Here is a 25,525-nt window from a genome sequence, read left to right as displayed (position 1 = left end):
AAGAAATACTAAAGGGAGTTCTTTAAATTGAGATGAAAGAATGCTAGATAGTAACTCAAAGCCACACAAAATGTAAAATTCTTTGGTAAAGCTAAATACATGAATATAAAAATCAGTATCATAATAATTTTAGTTCATAATTTTCTTATTCTATAGCATTTAAAAGAGAAAAGCATAAAAATCATTATAAATCTATGTTAATATATAAAGATGTAATCTGTGACAACAATAAGATAAAGTAGGAGAGGTGAAAGGTCAGAGCTGTAAAGGAGTAAACTTTTTGTACATGATTGAACTTAAGTTTGTATCAGATCATAATAGATTGTTATAACTTTGAGATATCATATGTAATCTCCATGGTAACTAGAAAAAAAAAATCTATACTATGAACACAAATTAAATGAGAAGGGAATCAAAATGTGCCACCACAAAAAATTTAATTAAACACAAAGAAGCACTTCCAATCAAGATGGCAAAACAGACAGTACCCAGCATCACCCTCTCCCACAATCAACCAATTTACAACTACTAAAAAGCAACGAACTGGCAAGGTGGGGCCACTAGAGCTCATGGGAAGAGGAACAGAGACCTACAGAGTTCATGAAGGCAGGAGAAGCCACAATGAGAGAAAGAAAGGACCACTCCATTTCAAGCCCCAGACATTTCGGGGCTGGCCCTGGTGAGCATGCAGCGTAGGAGCTGGCAAGAGCTGCAGCTGCACCCTTTGTGTGAAGTTGCTTGGAGGCTGCAGAGGAGAGGAGGGTTTGGGTGGCACCCAGGCCAGCAAGACCACTGACAGGGTTCTTGTGGACCAACATGGCAAGAGGGACCACAGACAACTGAAGAAGGGTGCCAGCCCATGGGGAGTGTTTGGAGTGTGGGCAGTGGGGGAGACAGGTCCACCAGGGGAACATTGGGGCACAGTATGGACAGCTGATCTACCCTCCAGTTGGCATGGGCCCACTTAGTGGAGACTGGTCGGGAGTGTAGAACTGCAGAGGGTGCAGTTTGCTGAGGGAACACAGGCCCAGATCAGCGTTTCCACATGACCCAGGTATACTGGACCTCCGAAGACTCAGAAGTGCTTACAAAGTCAACAATTAAAACCTGAGCCGCACAAAAAGCCTTCCCCAGAGAATCAGCAGCAAAGCAACAATTTAGCTGCTTTTGAAGCACAGGGCTCAAATGCTGGTTCCCACAGGAAGTTCCCTCATTTTAGAGGTAACCAAAGGACATTTCTATTAGTTCCAGCACAGAGTTTAAGTGGTGGGAATAGCGAATAATCCAACACAGAATTGAAAGGAAAAACAAAAACCCCACAGATCAGAGATAAAGTTCTGATATTAACCAGTAAAGGTCTAACACTACCAAAGATAAACTTAGAAGGACTGGAAGCTCCTTGGGCTCCCAAGCCAGGGTTGGGGGAGGGCCAAAGGCTTTAGCCATGTCCCCCTGACATCCTCATCCAGCCTAGCAATGACAACCAGACCACAGCCGGAAGTACCCCAGGCTCCCAAGCCAGGGTGACAAGATGCCAAGGGCCTCACACCCACCCATCATCTGCATCAAGCCCAGTGACAACCACTGAGCTGCTGCCAGAATTGCTCCGGACCCCTGAGTAGGGACACTGGGGGCCCAAGGGCCTCAGCCACACACCCCTCCCATCATCCACATCCAGCCCAGCAGTGACCACCTGGCTGCCACCAGAAGCACCCTGGGCTCCTGAGCTGGGGCAGTGGGGGGCCAAGGGCCTCAGCCACCCCCCTGCAAGGTCCACACCTAGCCACCTCAGGAAACCCCCTGGACTCCCCTGCCAGAATGAGGGGGGTGCCATGGGCCTCAACCTTGTCCCCCCTTCCTGTTTCCCACCATATCCTCCACCCCTTTTCCCTCTCCCCCTACCCCCAACTGCTCCAGATCTCAGGATGTAAAAACATAATAATAATAAATAAATTTTTTAAAAGAAAACACACACACACACACAAAAAAACAAACAAACACAAAGGGAGGCAGTAAAGGAGGAAATAAGTGATCAAAAAGCTAAAAATATACAGAAAGCAAATAACAAAATGGGAAGAGTGAGTTCTTTCCTATCAGTAACTACTTTAAATGTAAATGGATTAAAAATTTACATTTTTTAAATATCAGGAGACAGATTAACAGAATGGATAAAAAACAGAATCCAACTATATGGTGTCTATAACAGGCTAACTTTAGGTCTAAGGACATGCATAAGTTGAAAGTGGAAGGACAGAAAAATAAATTCCATGTAAATAGTAACCAAAAAGAGAGCCACAGTGACTATGCTACTTTCAGACAAAATTGACTTTAAGTCAAAAACTGTTAAAAGAAAAAGGAAATCATAATGATAAAAGAATCAATTCACCCAGAAGATCTAACAGTCATAAACATATGTTCACCAAACATCAGAACTCCTAACTATATGCAACAAACATTGACAGAATTGAAGGGAGAAATAGACAGCTCTTTCAATAAAAGATCAGACAGAGATCAATAAAAAAAGAACTTAACCCTACAGACCAGTGGACCTAACAGACATATACAGAACCCTCCATCCAACAAAAGCAGAAGAGATTTTTCTCAAGTGCACAAATAATATTCTCCAGTATTGATCATATACCAGGATACAAAACAAGTCTTAATACATTTTAAAAGACTGACAGAAGAAGCATCTGCTCTGTGATAATATTGGGGGACCTGAACACACTTCTCAGTATTGGACAGATCATCTAAGCAACAAATCAACAGAGTAACCATTATTCTTTCAGAAGGAGAGAAGAAATCTAGGGTAATTGAAGGGGGAAAGGGAAAGGAAGAGAGGGACAGGGAAAAATTGGACAAGGGGTATAAAGAATAATTATGATTTATAACAATATATTTGCTAGGAATATTGATTTGATCAACATAATGTTGAACCCCCAAAATATGTATAATCAATTTTGATTCAAGAAAAAAATTTTTTTAAATACAAAAAAATAGTAAATAAATAAAAAGACTGAAATCATGCTAAGTATCTTTTCCGATCACAATGGGATAAAACTAAAAATTAATAATAAAAATATTAGGAATAATAATAAAGTAACAAAGACAATACAAATAAATTTAAAATAATAAATAGAAAATAATGATAGCAGAAGAAAAACTGAAAAATCCATGAACATGTGGAAATTAAACAACACACTCTTAAAAATCCAGTGGATCGAAGAAAAAAATCACAAGGAAAATTATAAAATATCTCGAGACATATGAAAATGAAAACACACATGCCAAAACTTATAGGATGCAGTGAAAGCTATGCTAAGAGAAAAACTTATAGCTGTAAACACTTACATTAAAAAAGAAAATTAATCTGAAATTAGCAACCTAACTTTATACCTTAAGAAACTAGAAAAAGAATAACTCAAACCCAAAGCTAACAGAAAGAAAGAATAATTATTAGAGATAAACAAAATACAGAATAGTGAAACAGTAGAGAAAAATCAACGAAACCAAGAGTTGGTTCTTCAAAAAGATCAACAAAATTGACAAACTTTATAACTAAACTAATGAAGAAAAAGAGAAAACTTGAATAAATAAAACCCTAAATAAAATAGGGGACATCACTACTGATTTTATAGAAATAAAAAGGGCACTGTGAACACTTGTACACCAACAAATTGGACAACCTAGATGAAATGGACAAATTCCTAAAACATGCAACCTACCAGGACTGAATCATGAAGAAACAGAAAATCTGAACAGACCTATTAACTAGTAAGAAGAATGACTTAGTAATCAAAAATTCCTCACAAAGAAAAGCCCAGGACCAGATGGCTTCACTGGAAAATTGTACCAATCATTTAAAGAAGAATTAACACCAATCCTTCTCAAACTCTTCCAAAAAACTAAAGAAAAGGAAATACCTCCAAATTTAGTTAATGAGTCCAATATTACCCTGACATAGAGCCAGCCAGACAAAGACACTACAAGAAACCTACAGACTTAACAAGGTTTGTTTGACAATGGAAAAACAAAAAACAAAAAAAGTCCCTACAGACCAAAATCTCTGATGGATGTCGAAGCAAAAATCCTCAGCAAAATACTAACAGACAGATTCAATAGCACATTAAAAGGATCCTACAACATGACCAAGTGGGATGTGTCCCTGGGATTCAGGGATAGTTCAACATACAAAAGACAATCCAATGGTGAAAGTGTGAAAGCTTTTCTGTAAGATTAGGAAAAAGCGAGAAAACCTGCTTTCACCATTTCTACAACACAGTACTGGAAGTACTAGCCAGGACGATTAAGTAAGAAAAAGAAAAAAGAAGACATCTAAATTGGAGAGGAAAAAGTAAAATCATCTGTTTGCAGATGACATGCTTTCATAAGTAGAAAACCCTTAAAAGTCCATACACCACAAACCAAAAAAAACAGTTAGAACTAATAAATGAATTCAGCAAAGTTGTAGAACACAAAAATCAAAACAAAAATCAGTTGCATTTCTATACAGTAACAATTAACAACCCCCAAAAAGTTGGGGAAATAATTCTATTTACAACAGCATCCAAAAGAATAAAACGCTTAGGAATAAACTTGACTAGACAGGCAAAAGACTCTTACACTAAAAACTATAAAATGTTTCAGAAAGAAATTAAAGACACAAATAAATGGAAAGAGATCATATATTCATGTATTAGAAGACTTCATATTAAGATGTCAATACTACCCAAAGCCATCTAAGATTCAATGCAATACCTATCAAAATCCCAGCATCAGTTTTTGCAGAAACAGAAAACTTTGTCCTCAAATTCATATGGAATCTCAATGTTCTTCAGAAACCAAAATAATCTTGAAAAAGAAGACCAAGTTGACAGTCTCACACTTCCTGATTTCAAAACTTACTACAAAACTACGGTAATGATAGCAGTGTGGTATTGGCATAAAGACAGACATATAAACCAAAGAAATAAAGATTTGAGAAACAAATCTTCACAGTCAAATGATTTTCCACGAAGCTGACAAGACAGTTCAATGGGGAATGGACAGTCTTTTCAACAAATGGTGCTGGGAAAACTAGGTATCTCCATGCAAAAGAATGAAGTTGGACCCTTACCTTATACCACATAGAAAAATTAATTCAAAATGGATCAAAGACTAAACATAATAGCTAAAACTACATAACTCTTCGAAGAAAACATGGGGAAAGCTTCACGACATTGGTTTTGGCAATGATTTCTTAGATATGACACCAAAAGCATAAGCAACAAAAGAAAAAAATTGATAAAACAGACTTCAAAATTAAAAATTTATGCATCAAAGGACACTATCAACAGAGAGAAAAGTCAACCCATAAAATGTGAGAAAATGTTTGCAAATTATATATCTGATAAGAAATTAATATCCAGAATATATAAAGAACTACGACTCAACAACAAAAAAGCAAACAACCCAATTAAATAAAAAATGGGCAATGGACTTGAATAGAGATTTCTCCAGAGAAGATATACAAATGCCCAAAATGCACATTAAAAAATTCAATATCACTAATCTTTAGGGAAACACAAACCAAAACCACAATGACATACTACTTCAAACCCACTTGGATGGCAATTATCAAAACAAAAATAAATAACAAGTGTTGGCAAGAATGTGAAGAAACTGGAACTCTTGTGCACTTCTGGTGAGAATGTAAAATGGTGCAGCCTCTGTGGAAAACAGTAATGACAGTTCCTAATAAAATTAAAAACAGAACTTTCATATGATTCAGCACTTCCATTTCTGGGTATATACCCAAAGGAAAAGCAAAGACTCGAAGAGATATTTGCTTACTGTGTTTATAGTAGCATTATTCACAATAACCAAAAGGTAGAACAACCCATGTGTCCATAGATGAATGGATGAACGAAATGCAATATATATACAATGGTATGTTATTTAGCCTTAAAAAGAAATTGACACATGCTATGACATGGATGAACCCTGAAGACATTAAACTAAATGAAAAAAGACATAAATGGGCAAATACAGTCTGAATCCACTCATATGAGGTAACTAAAGTAGCCAAATTCATAAAGACAGGAAGTAGAATGGTGGTTGCCAGGGACTGGGGGGAATAAGGAATGGGAAATTGTAATTTAATGGGCATGGAGTTTCACTTTGAGAAGATGAAAAATTTCTAGAGGTGTGCAGTGGTAATGGTTGCACAATAATGTGAATATACTTATGCCACTGAGCTGTATAATGATTACAATGGTCAATTTCATATTATGTATGTTTTACTACAGAAAAAAAATAGGAAAAAAAATCAATGTTGATAATATACTGTCAAGTATATAGTAAAACTGACACAGTGTACTAGTAGAATGAAAAACTGGCACAACCTCTTTTGAAAATATTGTGGCAAAGTATCTTAAAAATTTTTACAGTTTTTTCTCAATAATCCTACCTTTTTTAAAATATGTTTTATAAATACAATGTTTTAAAGTACAATGCAAGGGCATCTGATTCAGAAAGGAAGAAGTCAAATCCCTATTTGCAGATGACATGATCATATACATGAGAAAACCCTAAAGACTCCACCAAAAAATTACTAGAACTAGTCAATGAATTCAGTATAGTGACAGGATACAAAATGAACACACAAAGATCAATAAGCATCCTATACACCAATAATGAAATAGCCAAAGAAGAAAGCAAGAAAGTAATTCCATTCACAAGAGCTACCAAAAAAAATGAAATACCTAGGAGTAAATTTAACCAAGGAGGTGAAAGATCGCTACAATAAAAACTATAAAATGCTGATGAAAAAAATTAAAGAGGACACAAATAGATGAAGAGATATCCCATTTTCATGGGTTAAAGAATCAAATGTCCACATTACCCAAAGCAATCTATACATTTGATGCAATCTCTATCAAAATACCAATGACAATCTTCACAGAAATAGAAAAAACAAACTTAAAATTTGTATGGAACCACAAATGACCCTGTATAGCTAAAGCAATCTTGAAAAAAGGAACAAAGTTGGAGGCATCATATTTCCTGACTTCAAAATATACTATAAAACTACAGTAACCAAAACACCATGGTACTGGCATAAAAATAGACAAATAGACCAATGAAACAGAATAGAGAGCCCAGAAATAACCCCACAAAGTTACAGCCAACTGATTTTCAACAAATGTGTCAAGACTATATGGTGAGGGAAAGGACAGCCTCCTCAATAAATAACACTGGGAAAACTGTATATCCACATGCAGATTGAAATTAGACCGCTATCTCTCACCATACACAAAAATCAACTCAAAATGGATTAAAGACCTTAATTTAAGACCCAAAATTATGAAGCTACTAGAAAAAAACAGGAGAAATACCACACGAAACGGGAGTGGGCAGCAATTTTTTTTTTTTTTTTTTTGTCTTTTTGTGACCGGCCGCACCGCGCTCAGCACTGGCCATCCTTATATAGGATCCGAACCCGCGGCGGGAGTACTGCCGCGCTCCCAGCGCCGCACTCTCCCGAGTGTGCCACGGGGTCGGCCCAGCAGCAATTTTTTGAGCAAGATTACAAAGCCATAGCAACTAAAGCAAAAATACACAAATGGGACTACATCAAACTAAAAAGCTGCACAGCAAGGGACACTATCAACATGTGTTTCTCAAAATTCATATGTGCTAAAAACTGTGTACCTAAAAAGATGAATTTTATTATATATAGATTATACTTCTATAAATCTGATTTTTTTAAAAGTATTATAAGGTTAGTCCTAGGCCTAAATCACATGTTGAAACTGGCTTTTCGTTTTCATAGCAAGAAGTACTGAAAACTTTAAACTACAAGATCTTTTCTTGTGAAATGAATCAGAGCTCCCATGATTCTTTACCAAACAAGTGTAACAAGTGTAAGTTTGTAAAAGGATATTAAAGATTCCAGAAATCTTCTAATTGAATTCATGCAGCATCATATTTTCCTTAAATCAATGAGCTCCTTTTTACTATGGGAGAGGAGTAAGATTACAAATGCATATTAAATATCAATAACTGCAAAGGAGTTCTGTCATTCTTGACTTATTTCTTCAGAAGCATTTCCAACAAGCATTGGAAAGTTCATATGATCATCTAACTCCAAACTCTTCTGAGGTGGTAATTTGACCAGAATAGCCAGGAGTTTTGCAGCAACATCCATAATTGATACTGCAGGATCATGAATATAAAGATTTAAGTCTTTCATATAGCCAAACATCTGCCACATATATCATTGATGAACTCCTCCAGGTCAAACTGTTACAAGGAAGCTTCTGTTCCCTCTCAAAAGGAGTAAACATCTCCCCCAAAATCAAGAAGGGACTTCAAGCATTGCCCTTTGGAAAGCCAGAAAAAATCTGCCATGAAAGATAATTTAACATTTTGCCCACATTTTTTGATGTCTTGGAAAATACAATAATTCAAAACCTTAGTTCTAACATATTTGTTTTATGTCAGCAGACTAGACTTCTTTTAGAATTATTGGCTGTGTCTTAGCAAAAATGCATGCCATGTGCTGAAATAGCAATGCTCTCTTTACTGAAGCAGCAAAACTGTGTCTTGCCAACATCTCAGGAACTCCATCAGTTTACAGAGTACCATATTTTGCTAAGCAAAAAAATTTTATTATTACAAAGACAGTGGTTTTCAGTTTTTTTAAAAAAACGGGGGCTCACAACATAGGAATTCTTTGATAGTGTCAATGTGAAAATAATGATTTAAATTAGATGCTGGCTACTCTAAGCAGCACTGATATTTTCACCCTGTTGAATGTTAAAGGAAAGTCACTGTTGATGTCTCTATGAATTCCAAATGTGAAGAAATGTCACCAGTTCTAATGCAGCTGATGTCATCTGACAGAGGCATTGCTTCAGTTCTCTCTCTGCTGTAAAATAAACCAGCCCAGTAATGTCCAAAATTCTCAGCTTCACCAAGGGGTCTTCAATTACACGTGACTTTTGTGGCTGGGTAGCACAATAAGCAAATGAATAGGATGCCTCAAAATAAGCTCTTTTTGCCAAATCCAGCTTCTAACCTTTTCGATTTAAGCTTCCCTATAATGAAAGAACCACATTTTTCCAATGGCTATTAAGGACTGACAGAATTTCACACCCATAGGTTGGGATAAATATAAAACAAGAGAAACCTAAGCTATAACATACTATCTGTTCACATTTTCAAACTAACTATGTCAAATTCAGTGGTCTATGGTCATAATGGCAGAGCATATCTTTAAATTCTTAACAGGAATTTAATACAGATATCTATTGTAACATAGTAACAATGATGATTATATATTGCCTTACCATGTACAGTAGCATTCCATGCCATTCTATTCTTATTTGTCATGAAATATAACTTAACATATTTTGACAGATACAAAAAATTACTTTGTTAAATTGGCTTTCTTCCTATAAAGAAAGAAAAACATTACACATCTGGTTTAAAAATCGGATGAAGTTTTAATTTAGGAATGTCATACAGAGACAAAAAATATTTGTTCAATTTAACTGAATTCTAAATTCAAATAACTATTGATGTGACATTTTATCTTTTAAAGGAATGTCAGTGTGGATTTGAAGAAAAATAAAAACTCTTAAAAAGTTATATATTCTCTTATCCCCTCATTCCATCCATTTTTCATTCATATGTTGACTTTGAGCTACATTGGTGGTCCTTAACCTTGACTATATGTTACAATCACCTCAGAAGCTCTTAAGTCCTAATGACTGAACTCCACCCCAGTCCGATTAGATCTAAAAACCCTGGAGTAGACCTGAAAAAATTTGTTAATGCCTCAATGATTCTAATATTCAGCTAGGGTTAAGAACTACTAAGCCAAATAAACTAACCATAGATACTGTTCTTTAAAAGCTTATACTATAGTGTACATGAGTGTGCATATATTCTTGGAAACCAGGTATCCAGAGATGAATAAAATGTTCCTCTCAATGCAAACAAGACATTTTAATGTATCTTCAAACTACCTTATGACAGACACATGCTTAGAGTGCTACGACAACACAGAAGAGGTACATCTGATCTAATGACGGGAGGATGGTTAGGTAGAGAGGTAGTGAAGATTTCTGAAGGAGGTAATAAATGGATAAGTAGGAATTTACAAGGAAAAGGACAGTGGAGAGAAAACCCAGGCACCAAGCAGAGGGGATAATAAAAGCAAAGAGAGAGGTAGAAAACAACAAGGTTGAAACAGAAAATCACAGTTTGGTGCTCCCAATAAAGTACTAAAAATGAAAGGAAGGAAGAATAAATAAGAAACTTTGGCAGAGAAAGAACATGGAGGTCTTCACATGCTATATTAAAGAGCTTGAACTTTATTTATCCTGTGGGTGATGAGCAGTCTGTGATATGTTAAGCATGGGAAAGACATGGTCAAGCTGCATTATGAACAGATCTCTGAAATCAGGAGGAAGGGAGATAACAGCTAACATGAACTGAGCCACTTACCATGTACCAGGGAGTGTGTGCAGAGCACATCATATTGTCTTCACTAATCCTCCCACCACCATAACTATAGTACCTTTATTTTACAAACTGGTAACTTACCCAAGTCACATAGTTATTAAAAGATAAAGAAGGGATTCAAACAGTTCTGACCCCTGAAGCCTAGGCCTCTAAGATGGATGTATTGAGAGGAACAAAGTGAGAAGCAGCAGAGGCTACAGGCTAATCAATTAGTTAGGAAACATATTATCCCAAATGAAAGACAAATAGGGCAATGGCAGTAGTATGGAGACAAGGGAACAGATTGCATAAATATTTATGAATTTTAAAAATTATCAAAATCACATGATTCAGCCTTAAGGAATGAAATTCTGACACATGCTACAATACCGTTGAACCTTGAAACATTATGCTAAGTGAAGGAAGCCAGTCACGAAAGGACAAATATTGTATGATTCCACTTATAAGTTACCCGGAATAGCCACATCCATAGAGAGAGAAGACAGAAAAGAAGTTATAAGGGGCTGAATCAAAAATTGTCAGGAATATATTTTACGAAAGAGTAGGAATGTTAAACCTATATAGATCCTTACCTCTTAAACCTACATAGATCATTAAGATCTCTGGTAGTCAGCAACACAGGAAAAGTAAACAAGTATAGCTAATTGCAACTTGCTCTAAGCTACTTATAAAAAAGAAAAACTACTTATAAATTTTTTAAAATTAGAACAGTGTAAACTTACCAGATTGCTAACTATTTTAAAGGTATATTACAGTAAATAAAAATTTTATAAGGTAAATTCTCTTCTCACATTTCAATTCTCATGTTTTAGATATAGACCTATTTTAAAACTAACAGAAAAGTTATATGAAAAGTTACCCAATATATAATAAGCCCATAAAGCATAATAGCACTAAGCTAAAGCTTACTATGGTGCCAGAAACATTAAATACTCTCTTTATATATATATGTGTATATATATATGTATATATATACATATATATATACACACACATCTCATCTCTGATAATTCTAAAAATTATAAGGTTGGTATTATACCCAATTTACAAATTACAACTGAACTTCAGAGAGTAACGTGACCTAGCTTATTAGTAGTGAATCTGGAATTTGAACCTACCACAGCTTCAAAGCTCAAGCTCTCAACCACTACTCCCTCAACAATCCTTAATTAATATCCCTTACTAATCTATTTCCCCATATCAGAAAAAGTACACTATGACATCTAATGCATAGTGGTAGAATAAGTCCTTGACTCATCACACCAAAAATCTGCAAAGTTCATACAGAATCCAGGAGAAAAATGCCTTTAAAAGCTGTAAGTGTTAAAAACACTTATTTTAAATTTATAGTTATTTTTACCTCAAAATCAAATGTTTCATAATTATTAGTTTAGCCTACATTATATATTATGCGGAAAATATCATGAAAAAAATAAAAAACACACATTTTAATCCATTTTAATCTTAATTTTTTCTTTTTACCAAAACTAAAAACAGACTTGTTAAAAGATCGCAAGCAGGTTTCATCAAACATGTGAAACACTCTAAAACAGGTCAAATAGTTTCAGAGAGTCATCTTCTTTGTTCACGGTCATTTGCTATACCTATGTCTTTCCCCTGCCTAGGAAATTTAAAATATTCTGAAAATAAAATGCTAAGGTGGCACTTAACTGTCTACTACTACAGATTTGTACAGTGGATCCAGAGGATAACTAAACCATTAGCTGAAGCATAAACCTTTAATTATTTGTCACATCACTAAATTGTATAAATGGAATTAAGCATAGAACATTTTACATTTGTAAAAAAATACTCTAATTTCTTTTTATTTTTACAATCAAAAATCAAAAACATGAATATTTTTGCCATCACTATGAATTCCTTGGAAATTAATAACACAGACCTATTTTCCATATGGAAAGTTAATTAGAAGCTTTTTACTGGTTTGAATTCCAAAGGAAGTAAAACTAGTATTTTAGTAGGCAGGGGAAAACATTACCAGCAAGATAACTCCATGTAGGGAAAACTTTCATATGGGAGTTCAGAAAAATTAGGTAGAGCAAGAAAAAAAAAAATACTTTGGACTTCTTTTGTATATTAAGTATGACAATGAATTATCTCAAAATATTCATTAAATTACTGGGATGGATTTATGGGTCTTTTAAATTTTATCTGCAGACAAAAACAATTCTCACAATGAAAGGGAGAGGTAAAATAGATTACCTTAAAATAAATGCATTTTTCTTTAAAGAAGTATTCTAATTCTGTACTTAAAGTTTAGAATTGCTGAGCATGAATACTTTAAGAACTGATGTTTATTAAAAACAAAAAAGAAACAATCTTCTAAAGGAAAAATATATAATAATTCTGATTAACCTTACAGCTTAACAACACTCAGGATGTCTACTCACTGTCCCCTAATACCAAGACGCTGAATATAAGACTATACCTTCTCTGACACAGGTAGGCCGCTGGGTTCCTCTATACTTCCTGGTTGCTTTACAGAATCACATCCGTACATCTTATTCTTAAGAACATAAAGCTGAACATCAGTCATGTGCTGGTGGAGAGCCCCCTGAGGGCCAGTGGGGAGGGGCCCGTGAGGCAGCTTTTGAGTCATGCTAGCTGAAACACTGAATTCCGTATTAGAATCTCTTTGAGAGACCTGTGAGGAAAATACAACACCTGGAAGACTGGCATACTGAGAGCTTTCCTGCTGACTCAACAAAGCTTCAGACATGATTTTATGCTCATTTCCAGGAGGTGCAAGAATATCACTGGTGGAATTTTCTAACTGTTTCCTATTGACTGGCCCAGCAAGTAGAACTGTGGGTTGCTGCAGCACAGCTTCCATTCTCTGTGATTTTTCAGTAGTTGCTTGATAAGAACATGGGCTCAATCGTGGAACACCGGTCTGTATTATTGGAGGCTGTCCAAGCTGCTGAAATACTTGCTGAATTGGATGCTGAAGAACACTTGCTCTTCCAGAAGTCTGTGTCACCACAATTGGTACATTGACTTTATAAAGGTGACCTTAAAAAGGAGAAAAAACAAAACAGTAAGTATAAGAGAATTCTAATTTCCTTCAAAAAAAAAATCTTTTTTATACATTTTCTACAATAAATACATATTACTCATCTTTTAAAATTATATCTGTTTTGCTTTAACTCTAACGTTTTGCCACTATTGCTTATATGGCGCAATTTTGATACACACAGGCCACCAATATTTAATCTGTGAACCTCTCCCATTATTTGATAAATTAATGTTATCAACCCAAAATGGGATTTTAACAAACATTTTCATATAAAATGTATTGCATATGTATAAGATACCATATAATAACTACAACACGAGGCTATCCAAAAAAGTTTAATAATTTCAAAAGTTAACAAATTTCTTCTCCTTTCCTTAAAAATACTGAAAAAGGAGAGAAAAGAAATTTATTTTTGAGCATTGAGTTAGGTGCTTCACTTAAACTTTTCAACAATCCAAAAAATAGGTGTGATCCTCTTTCAAATCAAGAGACAGTATCCTAAAAAGCAGAGGTTGGTTAACCTCCAAACTTTTGGATGCCTTTTCTATTACACAAAGCAATCTCCAATAAGAAAAGAGGCAGAGCCTGATCAACCTAATCTTCAGTTTTCCTTGATTACAGCTAGCAGGGATACATATGTTATTTTATTTTGTATTTGTTCAAATTTAGATAATTGAATTAGAAAAAAATATACAAAGCATCTTATAAAATGTTAGGAAAGAGAATTGGGAATAAATACAGAACAGACCTAGTACAATGTCTTTTGTGGTAGACTGCCTCAATAACAATAACCACCACCATTTATTATTACTTTTAAAATAGGTTTTATTAAAAGTTCCTATAACTTCTGGTGCAGTTTATTAAAAATCATAAAACTTAATGTCCACAAGGTAGTGCCAATACTAAAAACAAAATATTCTTAGAATATACTCTCACCAGATGCAGTCTGTAGCGTCACACCTGCTGGTACATGAATAGGATAACCAGGAAAAGTAAAGTTTCCACTGGCATTTGAGGTGCCCTAGATATAAGAAATTTGTATTAGAAAGTCAGAAAAGGATTCTACTTGTATCTTTTTTTCCCTGATCTCATAGGAGATCAAAAAATCTGATTCCAGACAACAGGACAATAATTTGGTTAAGATTCAACATTAGGTCTGAGTTCTCTGAATACAGCAGCTTTTTAATATTTGATTTAGATCACCCCACTAAAAATCAAGAGAAATTCTGTTCTACAGTTTTAGCAATGAAGCCAGAAAGTCATAATAAACAGTATGAACACTGACTCATAAAACTTGCCCAACACATGGCTTTGCCTGGGCCGCTGATTCTCAAAAAGTGTCAAATACAAGAACGACAGCTATTTATAAGAGTCATCTAATCTCTAAGTTGATCACTAATGATATTTTAAAGTAGGTAATGTAATAGTGTATAATTTTTATTTTGGAATTTATCCATAGGGCTTTAAGAAAAAAAACACAAAATCAAAAGACAAGGAAATGTTTTTGCCTATCAGATCTGCAAGACAGATAAATAACACCCAGTGTTGGTGAGAATGTGATAAAAACACATTCTTCTCAGACCACTACTTGTATGAGTATATATATTAGTACAATCCTTTTAGAGGACAATTTTGGAATACTTAACAAAATTGAAAACATGTATGATTCTTGGTCCAGAAATTCTACTAGGAATTTATACTATCACGCATATACACAGAGACATATGTACAAGTATAGTCAATGGAATGCTATATTAGGAAAAAAGAAAACTCAAAATAATTTAAATGTCCACCAACAAAGGACCGGTTAATTAAACTGTGTTATGTCCACTAAGGCAAATCTATATTTACTGGCATTGAAAGAAGTACATGATTTTAAAAAAAGAAATTACAGAAATAGTAAAGAAAGCAATCCTACTTTTTACCCTAGCAAGTAATATAACTTTCATAAAAGAAGTCTAGATGGATATACATCAAACAGTTAAAATAGTTATCTTTGGGATACAAGACTGCAGGGCTCTTTCACATTTTACATTACAAATGTGTTTTTACTTTTACAATTATAATATTTCTATAATCAGGAAAAAAGATATTTCCATGAATTTCAAAGGCATAGATATTTCTTCATCGGTCTCATCAAAAGCAGCACCATTCTTTCCAAAAATACTGATGAGAGGTGCGATTTCTGTCTGTTCTTCACCAGGAAATAAATAGCTGTTTCACTAAAACTTATACCACAGAAAGGTAGCCCATGGGCTAAAAGAAAATAAAAACTAGTTGGTAGTTTTTATATACCATCAGTAAACAATACCATGGAAGAAAGATAAAAGTGCTATTCTTCCCCATCTGAAATACTACTTGATTTTCTATGTATAAGTTGTAATTTTATTCCCCACCTCCAAGTCCTAGGGGGGACGAATAAAGAAACTACTTCACAAAGGCAGAAAATGATCAAAATGTTCTGCTTAAAGTAAAAACTATGATGTCACTTAACTCTGAAGGGGGAAAAAAATCAGAAAAAATACCAGATTAAAATTATCTATTTAGGATCCACCAAGTGCATAATATTACGTAGTTTATTAAAAACCCCACACAACATAACTTCGGAAATTTCCTAATCTGGTAGGTACAGTCTTGGCAGATGCTAACAACTTCCTGGAAAATAGTATGTTTGGTAAGAAAATGTGAATTCCGGAACTCCTGAGTTTTTGCTATATCTGTGTTGTAGAAGGTATTCCTATCTCCCCACTCCTTACCACATCTTTTCCCATTCAGCTGGAGGATTGTGAATTACATCTATGCCCAGCATTCTACCAACATTCACTAAAAGTGAGGCAAATCTTTTAAAATATATTCTGAGTAAGCTACATACCAGTTCTGCTGAGGTAAAACCTGGAAGAGATCTACCAGCAGGAATAACTAATGATGCTGCATAAAAAAAAATAAATATTATACATTCATTAGAATTTACTAATTTAATAAAATTGCTTAGTGTGTTTTATTTTGTTTTTCTAATATTGTCTATCACTAACGTGTTGGACCATGGTGAATTCTAAACTTCCTGATTCCAAGTGAGATAAAAATATTTAATTACATTTTTCGCAACAACTTTAGGTAATGACTTTATAATTAAACTACTTTAAGTACCAAAAGAAAATATCTCAATTGTAATCAAGTATACCATACTTTAAAAATCCCTAACAAAACACCTAGATTGTCTTTAGTAAACCAATGTAGCACTAAATCTCCATTACAACTTTTTATTGGGGAGAAAAAATAATATTTGTTAAAGTAACATTTTTCCAACAGACTATACTATTGAGCAAAAATATGTACCTCAAAATAAACCCATTCTAAATTTTATAGGTTCAAAGTAAACTTCAATTCATTCATTTCATGAAAAGTAAGAGTATTTTGGCCAAGCAAGCAAGCACAACTACACAGTTTGAAGAACAAATGAACAAGAACATGTCTCCTGAAGTCTCCGCAAGGAAACAAGTACAACTGCTAAGAAAAATGAGAACAAATTCTCAGGAGAATTCCAACTCAACCTGCATTAAAGCTGCAATCCCATACGTCTTTCCTTTACTATCTGCCAATTTTCTATGCTAACCATCCTTTGTTTATAATACCTCTAAAAGATTGACCAACTGGTTGTAATCTATCATTATAAAATAAGTATAAAGAACAAATAGTAGCTTCAGTAGAAGGATCTCAGTTGATCAATGCAACCATTAACCTTAAATGCTCAAGGTTCCTTTTACCTAGCTGAAGATGACCACTGGAACATCATTCTGCCTTTTCTTTAATAAAAACACGAACTTTTAAGCATTTTTATGCATGCATATGTATTAATTTAATGTTTATTATGTCCTGTTTTTCATATACTACATAAGGAAAATTGACCCAAAGATCAGTTTCTGACACTAGAATGGCTCTCTCATACACTCATACAACAAATAGCTCAGAAGAGCAAACATTTAAACTAACCATTCTTCCCACATAAGACAATAAAAATGAGACTGCAGATTGACGGTTAATGAAGCACAGAATTATTTTTATCCTCTGTTCATCTATGGCTTTGCTTATTAACAGGCATTCTTTTAGAAAAGCTAAATTAGAAAGAATTGGAGTGGCAGAAACACAATAGTATTAGTCTTAATTAGCTGAAGTGAGCAAAACTTAAGCTGCTACAGCTTAAGCCACAGCCTGAGAGGAAACAAAAATCTGTTAACACACTGTCTAAAGCAATTAAATGAATTTCTGGAGGAAAAATAGCAACAATCATTCTGTTTTAAATACCTTGCAATAAATCCTGAAAGATAATTCTCTATATTTAAAGAAATCAAACAGAACTATAAGGGAGTTTTTAAAGTTGTTTTATAGACATCAGAATAAAAGCACTGAGTTTTCTAGTAAAGCTTCATGCAGCTCCTACTTAATTTTGATACTAAATTCACAAGTTATATGTACCATTTATATATGTTCGCAAGTTATACATGCCACTAAATGTGCATGAAACACATTTTTTAAATATTCAATATGGTTTTAATAGCCAGTTAAGTTTTAACTGAATATGTGTTTTTACTCAAACTGAAAGTGTCATAGTTTTGGTCTACATGTATATATTCTAGAAATATTAAATTTCACAAACAATAAATCTTATAATAGAGCAAGAATTCAATCCCATGAACATAATTTAAGAAATTTATAATATGGCATAACAATATTCACGTTTATAAGTGTATTTTTTCCTACCCACCATTAAAACTTCTTTGATACATTGTGACAGTTACTAGTTTCATGATTCTTGGTCCTGCTTTGAACCATTCCAAATCTTAATATCCAAGTCACATAATTCAAGAACTGCAAAGACTGGTGAATTTCTTCTTCTTTGTGACTACTCACTAACATATAAATATCTCCTGAGGACCAAACTGAATATTCTGACCTTCATACCACCTAAAGAGCCAACCATATTGCTGAAATTTTCACCAGATCTAAGTTCAAGAACAATTGAGCATATAAGTTTATACCCATATTTTAGGAGTTTTAATGCTCAAAGATGAAAGCCACCACAAACCTCTCGGTGTTCCTGTTCTGCCCTTCCTTTTCATAATGACTGATGGTTTCATTAAAAAGACCATGTAACATGAAGACCAGACAGCAGAAGCTGGTTTGATGTCCCCTAGAAATAAGGTAATCATGAGGTGACTACCCATCCCAGTTTGCCCAGGACAATTTGAGTTTATACCTGCTATTATGAGGTAATTATTAATAGTATCCCATTTATCTCTCAAAACTAAAATATATTATATATAATATATATAATTACATTATAATATATTATTATTATATATACCCTAAATATAGAACAACAGTTCTCAGAATATAATGTGAAAACCCCTGGGGGTCCCCCTAAGACCCTTTCATGGTATTCATGAGTTCAATATTACTTTCATAAAAAAAAAAAAAAAAAAAAACCAAGACAATATATGCCTTTTTCATTTCTCACGAACATTTTCTGTTCTATTTTGTTGATTATGCGAAAGCAATAATAAGTAAAACTGGAGGCACCTTAGCATAAATTAAGGCAGTAGCACAAAACCTTGCTAGTGGTCATTGTAGTTACCACTCACTGTAAAAAGAAAGAAAAAAAACAGCAATAACAAAAGAAACTGATTCACATAAGAAAGTCTTTGATATAAGCTAAGAATTATTAATTACACTAAATTTCAACTAGCAAGTATACTTCTTTTTAATATTGTATGAGATGAAATGGGAACAATACCTAAAGCATACAGAAGTACAAGGAAAAGCATTTGCGCTATTGTGTAAGTTGGGAGTTGACCTAGCCTCTTTTTTTCAAGAAACATCATTTCTGCTTGAAAGTATAACGAGAAACTATAGTTATTCTTAATTGGGTACTTGGCAGACTTTTGAAAATGAACTAAGCATGGCCATTACTTCAAGAAAAACAAACTGACAATATTTGTTGCCAATGATCAATTTTTGCTTGAAACCTTGAATTTTAATTTTGGAAAACTTATACCTACCACAATGAATGGAATGCATGGTGATATTAATGAATATGACTTTTTTATCTTGTATAATAATGTTTTAACTGGATAATTCAGTGAACCAATATTTTCCAAATAACCAACATATACTACAAAGTTATCCATGGGTTAAAGAGCCACTCAAAGGGCAAGATACACCAAGGAACACTAACGTAACATTCAAAAAATTCTGTGATATGGTTTCAAATTCGACATTGCAGCTACTCTCTAAGAAACTACCACTTGTTGAGTTTTAGTGTAGTATGAGATTATCTGAAAATGCTATTAAAATACTCCTCCCTTTTCCAATTATATATCTGTAAAAGGCTAGGGCTTTCTTCATATACTTTAACAAAAACAATGTATGACAACAGATTGAATTTAGAAATAGATATGAGAAAAAAAAAAAAGAGTTTGAAGTATTAATTAGAAACCTCCCTGGGAAGGAGGAAGGGTAGGTGGGCCAGAGAGAAATTGGTTGAACACAAAGAATGATTACATTTTGCAATAATGAATATGATAATTATCCTGATTTGATCACATATTGTACATAAGTATTAGTAGTCAACTCTGTACCCCACAAATATGTATTATCAATTATGTTTCAACAAAATAAAAATTTTTAAAACAAAAAACCTCCCAACAAAGAAAAGCCCAGGACCAGATGACTTCATGGCTAAATTCTACCAAACATTCAAAGAAGAATTAATACCAATCCTTCTTATAATCCTCCAAAAAACAGAATAACAGGGAACTTCCAAACACATTTTATGAGGCCAGCATCACCTTGCTATCAGGGCCAGACAACAACACCACAAGAAAAGAAAACAATAGGCCAATATCTCTGAATGTTGATGTAAAAATCCTCAATAAAATACTAGCAAACTTACTTCAACAACACATCAAAAAGACCATACATCATGATCAAGCAGGATTTATCTCTAGCATGAAAGGCTACTTTATTATATGCAAATCAATGTGATACATCACACTAAAAGAATGAAAGATAAAAACATCATGATGCTTCAATTGATGCAGAAAAAGCATTTGACAAAATTCAATATCCTTTCTTAATTTAAAAAAATTGTCAACTATTAGGTATGGAAGGAAATTTCCTCAACCTAATAAAGGCCATATATGAAAACCCCACAGCTAACATCATGATCAATGAAAACTTTCAGTTTTTCCTCTAAAATACAAGGCAAGGATCCCCACTCTTACCATTTCTGTTCAGCATAGACCTAGAAGTACTAGCAAGAGCAATCAGACAAGAAAAAATCAATAGAAGGTATATAAACAGGAAAGTAAGAAGTAAAATTATCCCTATTTGCAGATGGCATGGTCCTATATGTTTCTACATCCCAAAGGTGTAAAACCCCAAAGATTACACACACGCACACGTGCACACACACACAAACAGTTAGAAGTAACAAATTAAGTCAGTAAAGTTGCAGGATACAAAATAAACATACAAAAAAAAAATCCCATTTACAATTGCATCTAAAAAAATAAAACACTTAAGAATAAATTTAACCAAGCAGGTAAAAGATCTGTACACTAAAAACTAAAATGCTGATGAAAGAAATTGAAGAAGATACAAATAAATAGGAAGATGCCCAGTTTTTATGGATTGGAAGAATTAATATTGTTTAAATGCCTATAATACCCAAATCAATGTACAGATTCCACACAATTTCTGTCAAAATTCCAATGGCACTCTTCACAGAAATAGAAAAACAATTGTAAAAGTCATGTGGAACCACAAAAGACCCCAAATAGCCAAAGTAATTTGGAGAAAGAAAAAAAGTCAGAGGCATCATACTTCATGATTTAAAATCATATTACAGAGCTATAGTAATCAAAATAGTGTGGTACTAACACAAAAACAGACATGTGGACCAGCAGCACAGAATAGAGAACCCAGAAATAAATCCAAACAAACATAGCAAACTAATTTTCTAAGGCACTAACAGGACACAATGGGGAAAGGATAGTATCTTTAATGGTGGTGGGGAAACTGGATTTCTACATGCAAAAGAATGAAATTGAACCCTTTTCTTATACCATACACAAAAAATCAAAATGAATAAGACTTAAACATAAGACCTGAAACCATAAAACTAGAAGAAAACATAGGGGAAAACATATTTGACATAGGCCTTTGCAATGATTTTTCGGATATCACACCAAAATCTCAGGCGACTAAAGCAAAAATAAATAAATAGAACTATATCAAACTAAAATCTTCTGCACAGCAAAGAAACTAATCAACAAAACAAAAAGGCAGTATATGGATTGGGAGAAAATATTTGCAAACCATATATCTGATAAAGGGTTAATATCCAAAATCTATAAAGAATTTATACAACTCATTACCAGAAAAACAACCCAAATAAAAAATGGGCAAAGGATATGAATACATCTTTTTCCAAAGATGACAAAAAAATTGTCAACAGGTATATGAAAAGGTGCTCAACATCACTAATCTTAAGGGAAATGCAAATCAAAACCACAATGAGATATCACCTCACAGCTGTTAGGATGGCTATTATCAAAAAGACAAGAGACAACAAGTTTTGGCAAGGGTGTACTCTATTAGTGGGAATATAGAATGGTACAACCACTGTGGAAAACAGTATAAAGGTCCCTAAAGAAATTAAAAATAGAACTGCCATATGACCCAGCAATCCCTCTCTTATGTGTATATACCCAAGGGAAATTAAATCACTATCTCATAGAGATATCTGCACTCCATCTTCATTGTGGCATTATTCACGATAACCAAGATATGAAAATAAACGGAAATAAGCCAAGTATCTGACGACAAACAGATAAAGAAAATGTGGTGTCTATACATAATGAAATATTATTCAGCTTTTAAAAAAGGAGATTTTGACATTTGCCACACATGGATAAATCTGGAGAACATTATCCTAAGTGAAATAAGCCAGACAGAAAGAAAAATACTGCATGATCTCACTTATCTGTGAAATACACAGAGATTGAGAATGAAATAGTAGTTACCAGGGGAGGGTGGAAAGGAAATAGGGAGATGTAGGCCAAAGGATACAAAGTAGCAGACAGGTAGAATGCACAAGTCTAGAGATCTACTGTACAACTTGAAGGCTATACTTAATGATGCTGTACTCATGATTTTTCTAAAAGAATAGATTTTAGGTACTCATGCCACAATAAAAAAAAATGGGTAACTGTGTGAGATGATAGATATATTAATGTGCTTGACTACAATAACCTTTTCATTATCTCTACATATCAAAACATCATGTTGTACGCTCTAAATATATACAATAAAATTTTTAATTAAAAAGAAATAAATATGAGAATACAGCTGTTGTATTAAGCCAGGCATTAAAGAGATTTGCAGAAAAGTAAAACAATGTCACTCTAAGTATTTCCTGTTTTGAAAAAGTTATTTTGGGGGTTCCGTTCAACATGGCAGAGTAGATGGTTCCTGGTGTTGCTCTCTCCCACAGAGCAATCAATTTGCAGCTATTGAGGAGCAGCGACGGAGGACCCAAGATCTGCGCTGGCATGGGCAGGGGCCATGCGCCATGGGACACCAATTCAGGTTGCTCCACACTGCATAGAGAGACTTTAGAGCTTCTGGGCCCACACACTCCCAGCCTGCTGGGCCGGAGAAGGTAGGCAGGGTGGGACTTCTGGGCCAGGCCAGTCCCTGCCACCAAGAGAGACTTAAGAGGCTTGGGGACACCCACACCCAAAGCAAGCCATGCCGGAGAAGACAGGCGGGGCTGGACCTCTGGCCAGGCCGATCCTTGCTGCTGGGTGAAACTTAAGAGCCTTGGGGCTCACACACCCCAAGCCAGCTGGGCTGGAGAAGGCAGGCAGGGCAGGACTTCTGGCCCAGGATGGTCTCTGCAACCAGGAGAGACATAAAAGCCTTGGGGCCCCCTCACTCTGAGCCAGCCAGGCCAGAGAAGGCAAACAGGGCTGGACCCCCAGCCCAGTCTAGTTCTTGCTGCACAGGAGCAGCAGTCCCTTCAGGATCCAAGTGAGACATGAGGGTGAAACAAGTGGACTGTGATACCCCCGGCCACAATGACAAAACACCAAAGAAAAGATACCAGAAGTATGAAAAATCAATAAAGTACATAGCCAAAGGAAAACAATAACTCTCAAGTACTAGATCCTAAGAACACGAAGTCTTTGATATGACAGACAAAGAATTTAGAGTAACAATTCTAAGGAAACTAAATGAGATACAAGAAAACTCAGACAACACAATGAAATGAGAAAAACTATAATGGACCTGAAAGAAAAAATGTTTAAAGAAATCAATGCCTTGAAAAAGAATGTACCTGAGCTTGTGGAGCTGAAGGATTCATTCAGCAAAACAAAAAACACAACACAGTTTAACCAGCAGACTTGAACAAGCAGAAGAGAGAATTACTGACCTTGAAGACAGGATGTTTGAATTAACAGAGGCAGGCCAGAAAAAAGAAGAAAGAATCAAAAAAATTGAAGAAAATCTGAGAGTTAACAGACAACCTTAAGAGCCCAAATATCCAAATCATGGGTATTCCAGAAGGGGAGGAAAAAGGAAATGGCATTGAAAATATATTCAATGAAATAATAGCAGAAAACTTCCCAGGTATCGGGAAAGTCACAGATCTCCAGATTCAGGAAGCCCAAAGATCCCCAAACACATTCAACCAAAAAAGGTCCTCACCAAGACATGATAATCAAACTGACAAAACTCAAAGACAAAAAGAGAATCTTAAAAGCTGCAAGAGAGAAGAAACAAGTCACCTATAAGGGAGCCCCAATAAGAATAACATCAGACTTTGCATTAGAAACCCTAAAAGCCAGAAAAGAATGTAATGATATATTCAAAACACTAAAGGAGAAAAATGGCCAGCCAAGAATACTTTCCCCAGCAAGACTATCCTTCTGAAAAGGACAAATAGTATATTTCTCAGACAAACAAAAACTGCATGAATTCACTACTATGTGACCAGCCCTACAAGAAATTCTCAAGAAAGTACTGGGTTTGATACCACAAAAACAACCATCACTGCCGTGAATACTCAAGAAAGAACAATACCTACCAGCAAAACAAAAATGCTAACAAAAGAAAAAAAATAGTTTATCATCGCCCCAAGAAACCAACAAATACAGAAGACAAACAGAAAATTAGAAAGAAAGGAACAAAAGATACTTAAGACATCTAAACAAAAATCAGGAAAATGCTAGGAGTAAATCAACACCTTTCAACAATAACTCTAAGTGTAAAGAGATTAAATTCCCCATTCAAAAGACACAGACTGACTGACTGGATTAAAAAGATGGACCCAACAATACGCTGCCTTCAAGAGACTCACGTGACCTGAAAAGACACACGAAGACTAAAAGTGAAAGGATGGAAAAAGATATATCATGTAAATACAAATGAAAAACGAGCTGGAGTAGCTATTCTTATATCAGATAAAATAGACTTTAAAACAAAAACCATAAAAAGAGATAAAGGAGGTGACTATATAAAGATAAAAGGATCTAACCATCAAGATGACATAACAATCATAAATATATATGCACCCAATGTCAGAGCAGCCAGATTTACAAAGCAAACACTATTAGATCTAAAGAAAGAGATAGACACTAACACCATAATAGCAGGGGACCTGAACACCCAACTCTCATCATTGGACAGATCATCTAGACAAAAAAAAACAATAAAGAAACACAAGATCTAAACAACTGGACTTGGCAGATATCTACAGAACACTTCCATCCAACAACCTAGGGTATTCATTCTTCTCATCAGCACATGGAACATTCTCCAGGATAGACCACATGTTAGGTCACAAAGCAAGTCTCAACAAATTCAAAAAAATTGGAATTATCCAATGTATATTTTCAGATCACGATGGATTAA

The 25,525-nt window shown here is 34.6% G+C and overlaps 1 protein-coding gene across 2 annotated transcripts in view; it reads right to left on the bottom strand.

Moving 5' to 3' along the window:
- GTF2A1L (general transcription factor IIA subunit 1 like) overlaps positions 1 to 25,525 on the bottom strand; it is a 47,054-nt gene that overhangs the window by 12,694 nt on the left and 8,835 nt on the right. For both annotated transcript variants that reach the window (XM_063078129.1, XM_063078130.1), the window contains 3 exons: positions 16,422 to 16,477; positions 14,486 to 14,570; positions 12,962 to 13,545 (listed from right to left, as the gene is read on the bottom strand). In XM_063078129.1, coding sequence (XP_062934199.1) covers positions 12,962 to 13,545; positions 14,486 to 14,570; positions 16,422 to 16,477 — 725 coding nt within the window. The remainder of the gene's footprint in view (positions 1 to 12,961; positions 13,546 to 14,485; positions 14,571 to 16,421; positions 16,478 to 25,525) is intronic.

Source organism: Cynocephalus volans, chromosome 14 (genome assembly GCF_027409185.1).
Source record: "Cynocephalus volans isolate mCynVol1 chromosome 14, mCynVol1.pri, whole genome shotgun sequence".
Classification (NCBI taxonomy): domain Eukaryota; kingdom Metazoa; phylum Chordata; class Mammalia; order Dermoptera; family Cynocephalidae; genus Cynocephalus; species Cynocephalus volans.
Note: the sequence above shows the minus strand (reverse complement) of the source record. Positions and strands in the feature narration are given on the sequence as shown.